Genomic DNA, 9,252 nt, shown 5'->3' with positions numbered 1-9,252 from the left:
AATGACTTTAGGAGAAATTAAAACAAGAACAAATCTTCAGAGTGTTTGTTTCCCAAATCGGCTGCGACAGAGATTAAAAACAGTACGGGTTAGCCGGGAAGTGGTGGCGCACGCCTGTAATCCCAGCACTTGGGAGGCAGAGGCAGGAAGATTTCTGAGTTCGAGGCCAGCCTGGTCTACAGAGTGAGTTCCAGGACAGCCAGGGCTACACAGAGAAACCCTGTCTCAGAAAAACAAAACAAAAGCAAAACCAAACAAACAAAAAACCCAGCACAGCGCATCCCCTCACGGTTCCGGAGGCTGTAAGCTCAGCTCACTGTGCTGACATCACCGGTCAGCAGGCCTGAGGGGGCGGTGTCCCTCATACCCGGCCTCTAGCCTATGGTGTTTTTTAGCTGGTCACAGCCTCACACCAGCCTCCGTCTCCATCTTGTATGTATGCTGGGTCCCTCAGCCTCTTTCTCAGGAGCCTTGTGGTTGGATTTAGGACTCAAACCGCTCTACTCCTGTCAAGATCTGTAATGGAATCATATCGTACTATCAAGCCTGGCGGTGTTTGATGTGTTTGCTTAGCATACATGAAGCCCTGGGTTCTATCCCCAGCACCACATACGTGCAGCATGGCGGCCCAAGCCAGTCTCTGGAGTGAGGCAGGAGTTCAAAGCTGGGACTGATGCTATGACTCAGGGTTGAGAGAGCTTGCTTCTCTTTCAGAGGAGCTGAGTTTGGTCCCCAGCACCCACAACCGGCAGCTAACCACTGCCTGTAATCCAGCTCTGGGAATCGGATGCCCTCTTCTGAACTTTAAGTACCCGCCAATACTTCCTGGGCTCTCTCTCCTCCATTAAAGAAAATAAACTTTTTTTTTTAATTTTAAATTTAAGGCCATCCTCAGCTACATAGAAAGTTTGAAGCCAACTTGGGTAACATACAAGACTCTGTATCAAAAACAAACAACAACAAAATTTTTTTTTCTTACAAAATAGCATTTATTAGTTCCAGACACAAAGATCTAATGTCCCTGGTGGCCATCATTTAACCCATTTTAGCATGCATAATTAGACTGGCATTTAACCTGTTAACATACATATTAGCAGAGTCCCTAAGGCAGCTGATGATAGGCAGATATAGTATTTGGAAAGAGGATGGCTGAGAAATTTTCTTTCTTTCTTTGTTTCTTTGTTTCTTTGTTTCTTTCTTTGTTCTTTCTTTCTTTTTGAGAAATTTTCTGAAACAGGTTTTAAAAGGCAAACTTTTTAGATGTTTTAAGTTCTGTATTATTTATTATTATTAATTTTTTGTTTTGTTTTTTCAAGACGGAGTTTCTCTGTGTAGCCTTGGCTGTCCTAGAACTTCTTTGTAGACCAGGCTATCTTCAAACTCACAGAGATCCACCTGTCTCTACCTCCCAAGCACTGGGATCAAAGGTGAGTGCCACCACACACAGCTAAATTTGGTTTATTTTTATTGCATGTATGTATGTGGGGGCGGGGCACATATATGACAGTAAGTGCTTGTACAGGTCAGAGGACAACCCTGTGGAGTGGGCTCTTTCCTTCCTTTTTAGGTGACTCCCCAGGACTAACTCAGACCATCAGGATTGCTGGGCAAGCACTGAGCCATCTCACCAGCCCACGACTGTCTTCTGATCCACAGTGTAAGACTCACAGCCAGGCAGACCTCTGAGTTTGAAGTTAGTCTCTTCTACAAACATGAACAGCTAAGTTCCAGGCCAGCCAAAGGAAGAAAGAAGAAAGCATTGGGCAGGGGACATGGCTCAGAGACAGAGTACTGGCCTGGTAGTCACAAGCCCCAGGTTCTGACCCTAGTGCAGCAAAGAAACACCCAAACACCAACAGGTTCAAGCCAAGCAGAGTCATGAAAGCATCCAAAGAAAACTCAAAACCCCTCTTAAATGCAGCAAGGGGGCCTGATGCGGTGGCACACACTTTTGAGCCGGACTTCTCCAGAGGCAGAGGCGTAACTGCCCGCTGTTACCTGGAAGGGAAGCTGGGGATGTGTGGGAAGGCAGGAGAGAAGGAAGAGGCTAAGACAGCACTGCTGATCAAGGTCCCAAGGTTTAAAGGAGGACTCAGAATGTAAGTTTCAAGCGAGACCCTTCCCCCAAATTCCAGGGTGTGTCCGGGGGAGCTGATCTGACTGTTCACTGGGCATTGGCTCCACCGCTCAGGTGGCTGGGTGGGTCACCTGATTGATTCAGGAATTTGTAGATCTGGAAGAATGAGGAACCTCTCCTTGATCTCAGTGCTCCACCCTAGGTAGGGGGGATTATGGCTAACACAGGAATTCCCACTCAAGGCTGGGAGAGGAAGGCACACAGAGGCAGGTGGATTTAAAAAAAAAAAAAAAAGTTTGAGGCCAGGCTGGTCTACACAGTGAATTCCCAGCCAGGGGGAACTACACAGCAAGAGAGAATGGGTCCTAAAAAAAAAAATAATAATAAAACAAAAAAAAACAAAAAACCACCACCCACAAAAACAAAACAAAGGCTTACCTGCAGGTAGGCCTTATGTTCGACTCCCAATACAGGCAGGTAGATAGAAAGCAAGCCATCTGGCAAAGGACAGAAGATATGGAGATTTAACGGTGAGACAGTTTAATCAGTATATTGGATGATACATACATACATAGATAGATAGATAGATAGATAGATAGATAGATAGATAGATAGAAAAACGAGATAGCCCAGTCAGACACTTCCTACCAAGCCTGATGACCGGAGGTCAATTCCCAGGATCCACTAGGCAGAAGAGAACCAGCTCCAGCAAACTGCCTTATGGCCTCCACATGCCCTCCCATGTGTGCACGTGCACACAAAATGAAGTTGATAATGTTTTGTAATCGGTAAAGAAAACAATGTAACTGGTAAAGGAGTAATCAATTACCCAGTGCAATCTGTGTGAGCAGTAACATTGGCAGACCGCTGGGAGGGGGGCACTCGACTGAAGACTACACAAGAAAGAAATGAAAAGACTGAGATGAGACTTTGTCATTCTGCCTAAGTGGCATTGAGTATCACTACTGAGGTCAGGTACCCTCACAGGACCAGCCCTGACACAAGGGGGCGACATTGCATCTGCAACTGGACAGAGAGATTGAACCATGGAGGTAATCTGGCCTCTGAACTCCACAAGGGCAGAGAATACTGCACACAGGGAGAGGTGAGAATCTGGACGCTAACAGGGTGGTGATTTAACATCCAGAGCTGGGATGAGGAATTCACATGAAGCTGGAGCAAAGGCAGGGAGGGATACATTTTGAAGGAGGAAGGATGCTGATAGGATATGGGCAGCGGGAACCTAAAGGCAGAGAAGAGCGTCTCCAGCACGAGGTTCACCACCATTAGATGACTGACCCTTCAGGGCTGGGGATGATAGAGTTTGGCCAAGGACTACTGCCTTCCAGAGAATGCTGTAGGTCTAGGTGGATCCAATAGAAATAGCTGGGGTTCTGACCTAGGGCGGGTTCTAAGAAGGGGGAGGCAGAAAGAAGGGCTATCTGGTTATATGTAGCTTAGAGAGAGGGGCCAGTAACCTGTTCCCTTACTAGATGACAGGAATCATTCCAGTCTCTGGACCACAAAGACAAAGAGAGAATGAATGATTTAATTAGATGATTTTATTGTAGATGCACAGAGGGGGAGGAAAGAATGGTGAACTCAGTTGGCTTCCAAGATCTGCTGAACCCAGGGCATGAGCGCTGTCACTCGGGAATACACAGCAGGAGTGGAAGTGGAGCAGAAACCACTGCCCCAGGACACAATGCCTGCCAGAGTCCAGACTCCATCCTTCTGACAGACCAGGGGGCCACCAGAGTCGCCCTGCAGAGAAAGGTAAAGGACCGTCTTCAAACCTGACAAGGGTACCTGGACCTGGTGGGGTGCTAGGCAAAGTGTAGGGCAGTTCCTTGGGGGTCACTGACACCTGAGCTGTGCTCTTGTACTTCTGGAGGGGACCCACACCCCTATCTTCCCTCTGTAGGACACACATACAGCTCACAGGGCAAGAGTGGGGTCGGTATGGGCAGTACAGCACCAGTCTGGGCAGAGGTGCCTCTAGGGGTGTCTATTAGCCTCAGCCCATCCTTTCCTGGGCCCTGGGCTCTCCGCTAGCCTAATCAGGTTAGGCAGGTCTGTGAGTGGGTCAGTGATGGGAGGCTATACCATGCAGGAAGAGACGCCACTGGCGCCTGCGCAGATCATCGTATTGGTGATCTTGGAACCCCAGTACTCCTTGCACTCATCAGTGGACACAATGGGCAGGGATGCCTGCTGCAGCTTGTCGGGGGTCTTGAGGGCTGCAGGGATAGAGGGAATAGAGTCAGGTCCCTAGGCCTACCAGCCTACTGGATACCACCAGGGGTCCTTTCAGGCATCTGCAGGGAGAGCTGCTATTAGGTTCCACCTCAAAAAAAGCCTGGACTTTTTGGCCATGTGTAATGGATGTGTAAGATTTTCTTTCAAGAGAGCAGGGGTCCCACCCTACTGAAGTCTTAAGAGACCCCTGATGGGATGTACAATTGGGCACAGGCTCAGAGAGACTCAATCCCTCCTGCTGTGCCGAGGGTTTCCTTCAGGCCTCATCTTATCAGCAACCCTTGTGTGTGTGTGTGTGTGTGTGTGTGTGTGTGTGTGTGTGTGTGTGTTGGATGAATCTTAAATATTAAGTCTTAACTGACACATAATAACTGTTAATTTTATAGATTATGAATTAATAATTTTTTCAGACAGTGTCTTATGTAGCTCTGGCTGGCCTGGAACTCACAGGCTCTGCCTGCCTTTGCCTCCCAAGTGCTGGGGATTAGTGTAGCACCAGAACCACCTTTAATAATTCGAATTAAGAAATGAAAAGATCGCCGGGCGGTGGTGGCGCACGCCTGTAATCCCAGCACTCTGGGAGGCAGAGGCAGGCGGATTTCTGAGTTCGAGGCCAGCCTGATCTACAAAGTGAGTTCCAGGACAGCCAGGGCTATACAGAGAAACCCTGTTTCGAAAAAAACCAAATCCAAAAAAACCATAAAAAAAAAAGAAATGGAAACATCTTTTATCATTGAAATTTAAACCAAAATACAGAGAGGAAGGAAGGAAAGAAAGGAAGGTAGAAAGAAAGAATGAAAGAATGAAAGAAAGGAAGGAAGGAAGGAAGAAAGAAAGGAAGGAAGGGAGAGACAGAGAGATAAAAAGAAAGAAAGAAAGAAAGAAAGAAAGAAAGAAAGAAAGGAAGGAAGAAAGAAAGAAAGAAAAGAAGGAAGGAAGGAAGGAAGAAAGGAAAGAAGGAAGGAAGGAAGGAAGGAAGGAAGGAAGGAAGGAAGGAAGGAAGGAAGGAAGGAAGGGCTGGAGAGATGGCGGCTCTGCAGTTAAGAGCACTGACTACTTTTCCAGAGGTTCTGAGTTAAATTCCCAGCAACCACATGGTGGCTCACAACCATCTGTGATGGAATCTGATGCCCTCTCTGGTGTGTCTAAAGACAGCGACAGTGTGCTCATATAAACAAAATAAAATAAATTAATTTCACTCAAAAAGAAAGAAGGAAGACAGGCAGGCAGGCAGGCAGGCAGGCAGACAGACAGACAGATGGGACACAGCTGTAAGAGCTGTGACCCATGACCAGCCCCAGCCCCAGCCAGGCCACACTCACCATTGTATTTGGTCTTGCCCCAGCCAGTGGTGACACACCGTGTTCCAGCAGGGAAGTCATCATCAGCACTGGGCAGACACACGGCAGACACAGTCTCAGAGAACTGGGCAGGAGTGGCCAGCTTCAGCAGGGTGATGTCATTACTAACAGTGAACATATTGAACTTGGAGTTCTTAAAAACCTGTGGGGATGAGAAGCTCAGGTAAGACTTGGGGAAGGGAGACCTGTGCTCTGCCTTATTCCAGGGGACAAGCTCCTTCCCTTTTGACTCCATCTGAACAGATGGAGAAAGAGAATTCTGAGACGGGCCCCAGCTCCACTGTGCTCCTGCCCTTTAAGGAGCCAAGGGCTTCTCCTTCCTGGGCATGCTCGCCCAGCTTGTGGGCAGAGCCCCTCATGCACCCAGCAGCCTGTGTACCTTGGCGATCTTTAGGACCTGGACATTCTCTGCATTGGAGCCCTGATCAAACTCTCCAGCCACCACCACATCGGATGTCCTAGGAAATGAGACACATGGGGTGAAGATGAAGAATAGGTCTGATCCTTTCCCCATCCACAAATAGCCTGGGACTCACTTGACCCCGCAGTGGGCAGCAGTGACCACCCAGTCTTCGCTGATGAGGGAGCCCCCGCAGAAATGGAAGCCAGTGCTGTCCTGGGGAGGGGGAAAAGTAAGGTCAGTGGCTCCCACCTTGGCAGCACGTCACTACAGGCACTCATGCTCCCAGAATCCTCCTCTCACCTGCAGGGACACCTGCCAGGGCCAGGAGCCAGGAACAGCATCCTCTCCGTTGACGATCCTGGACAGACCGGTCAGCACCGGATGGATAGCAGGAACCCCACAGCCTGGGGAGATAGTAGTAATAATGTTGTAGATAGAACTCCTGAGCCAACCCAGGACCCCACTGAGACCCTGCCACCCCCTCTGGAAACATCTGGAACCCCTAAACCTCTTGGCTCATGGGTCCCTCACATAGAGGGAGTTCTGACCCTTCTGACCCCAGTTAACCTCCCAGGGATGAAGAGAGAGAGGGAGAGCTGTCTCCATCCAGGAGAAGGGACAGAAAACAAGTTGGACCATCATGCTGTCTTACTCAAACTCCAGACATTTCTGTTGTGCCTGCCTGTTTCAATATCTATAATCCTGTGAAATTTGGTTCCCTCTCCCCTCACACTTTTTTCCTAAAGAGGATTTTCCTTTTGTAGTCCTGGATGTCGTGGAGCTTAATCTGGAGATCAGGCTGGCTTCAAACTCAGAGATCCCCTGCCTCTACCTCCCAAGTGCTGGGATTAAAAGGGGGGATATCACTACCGCAGGGCTTTGTTCCTTAATTTAAAAAAAATTAGACTTGCAGGGCGGTGGTGGCCCATGCCAATAACACCTGTAAGAGGCAGGTGGATTTCTGTGTTTGAGGCCAGCCTGGTCTACAGAGTGAGTTCTTTAATCTCAACACTCAGCAGACAGGAATTGAGATCTCTGAGTTTAAGGCCAGCCAGATTTACATAAGAGCTCCAGTCCAGAAAGGGCTGCAAAGTGAGACCCTGTCTCAATGTCTTAAAAAAGGAAGAAAGAAAAGAGGAAGAAAAAGAGGACTTTGATTCTATTCCATGAAAGAACATATCACAGAAGAGGGAGACAAGCGGAGGGAGTGGTCAGGCGTCTTCAGCATGCAGGCGACACGCTTGCTATGGTGGCTGGCAGATGCTCACAGTTTGGTTGTACAGTGGACGCTGTGGCCCCTTTGACCAGCCTCTCCACTTCTGGAGTGTTCTGACCCGCTCAAGTGGCCAGCCCCTGTCTCTCTAGAGCACAGAGACTAAGACATGTACAAGATTCTCCATTGATGACTGAAATACCCCCACAAAGTCACAACCATCTATTTTTAGGCTAGCCAAAAAAAAAAAAAAAAAAAAAAGGGAAATGAGAGTGATGCATTCTCACAGTGGAGTGTATATAAGTGAGAGAGCCGGGTCTCCATGGCGACATGGTTGGATCTACCACATTCTGAGTGGGAAAAGAGCATACTGTAAAACTGACAGAGTCAACTACTATTTATGTAATTTTAAGGCTCTTTGGGGATGGGTTTATAAATATGTAGGGAATTCGTGTAAGCCTGAAGAGAAATGACTCAGAACAGGACCAGGGAGGGAGCCGAGCTGAATCTTGGTTATGATTCTTAACAAAGTATCCCAGGCTGGATTAGTAAGTAAGTAGCAAATGCCTGTAATCACAGCAGCTCTGAAAGCAGAAGATGGAGAATAGCTTGAGCCCAGGAGTTGGCAGGCAGAGCCTCCTAGTAAGACCGCGTTTCAGGAAAAGATAAGCAACAGCAATTAAAAAAAACAAAAACAATGGCCTGGCTGTGGTGGCGCACGCCTGTAATCCCAGCACTCTGGGAGGCAGAGGCAGGCGGATTTCTGAGTTCGAGGCCAGCCTGGTCTACAGAGTGAGTTCCAGGATAGCCAGGGCTATACAGAGAAACCCTGTCTCGAAAAAAACAAATCCAAAAAAAAAAAACAACCAACAAACAAACAAAAATAGCAGGGCTGGGGGGGGGCACCTCTGAAATTGACGGTGGGGGACACATGTCTGTAATCCTAGCCTATGAGAGGTGGAGGTAGGAGGATCAGGACGGACTAAAAGAGACACTGTATCTCTTAGGAATATCTGTTTCCCAAGTGCTAGGACTGTAGACTAGCTCTAGCGTCTATCTAATCCCGCCCCCCCCCCACTTTCGTTTTTCCTCCTTTTATAAATGGAAAGCAAAATAGTGAGCTGGATGTGGAAACATGATTCTTTAACCTAAGCACTTAGGAGGCCTAGGCAAGAGGATTGCTCTAAGTCTGAACTTGCCTGGGCTACATAGTAAACTCTGGGCTAACCTGGGCTACAGAGTGAGATCCTGTCACAAACAATAAGAAAACAAAAACAAACAACAGAAAGAAAACGAAACACTGAGCATCTGCCAGCCAGCTCCTGCTGGGCCTCCATAGCACCCTAACCTCAGCCATATCTGGATCTACACACCGCAGCTGGACCCAGGCGGGTCTTTTGCTCCTGAAGCAGGGCTTAAGCTAAGAATGTCCTAGAAGGACTCCTGTCTTCCCTGAGGCTTCAGGGTTACTGGTCCTTAGATGAGATTCAAACAGGATGGGTTGGGTATCAGCTATTTTGTGATAAACCCCCTCTGCCATCTCCCCATCTGATGGTGCCTGGCTTGGCCAGCTGAACCCCAGCACTTACCGAAGGTGGCCCCCACAAGGGCAAAGCAGGACACAAGCCAAAGGAATGCCATGGTGCTTGTTGAAGAAGTGAGGATTGCCGACTCTGAGGTGCTTTTATGTCCCCTAGGGTCCCCAAGCCCTGCCCAATCCCCATGACCCTATCCAACCAGTAAGGTCCAAGAGCTTCCTCCCTGTTACCCAGAGACCTTGGATGGAGGTGGGGACCAGGATCCTTATCACAGTCTTGCTTGGCTCTTAGCCCGAGTTGCTCAACCCATGGGAAAAGGGCAGCTGCCCCGATTAACAGTGCCCGTGAGCATTGGTAGTGCCCAGCACCCCCAAGGCACTGTGGGCAAGAGTCCTTCTGGA

The 9,252-nt window shown here is 48.5% G+C and overlaps 1 protein-coding gene across 1 annotated transcript; it reads right to left on the bottom strand.

Annotated features, from left to right (window-relative positions):
* Positions 1-3,621: 3,621 nt before the first annotated feature.
* Positions 3,622-9,018, bottom strand: LOC127671882 (chymotrypsinogen B). Its single transcript, XM_052166969.1, has 7 exons — positions 8,903-9,018; positions 6,401-6,504; positions 6,234-6,313; positions 6,077-6,155; positions 5,659-5,839; positions 4,184-4,317; positions 3,622-3,841 (listed from the first exon to the last, which is right to left on the bottom strand). Exons 1-7 carry the CDS (start codon positions 8,952-8,954, stop codon positions 3,680-3,682), a joined length of 792 nt encoding a protein of 263 aa, XP_052022929.1. The 5' UTR covers positions 8,955-9,018; the 3' UTR covers positions 3,622-3,679.
* Between the last annotated feature and the right edge of the window lie 234 nt (positions 9,019-9,252).

Source organism: Apodemus sylvaticus, chromosome 21, assembly GCF_947179515.1.
Source record: "Apodemus sylvaticus chromosome 21, mApoSyl1.1, whole genome shotgun sequence".
Lineage (NCBI taxonomy): Eukaryota > Metazoa > Chordata > Mammalia > Rodentia > Muridae > Apodemus > Apodemus sylvaticus.
Note: the sequence above shows the minus strand (reverse complement) of the source record. Positions and strands in the feature narration are given on the sequence as shown.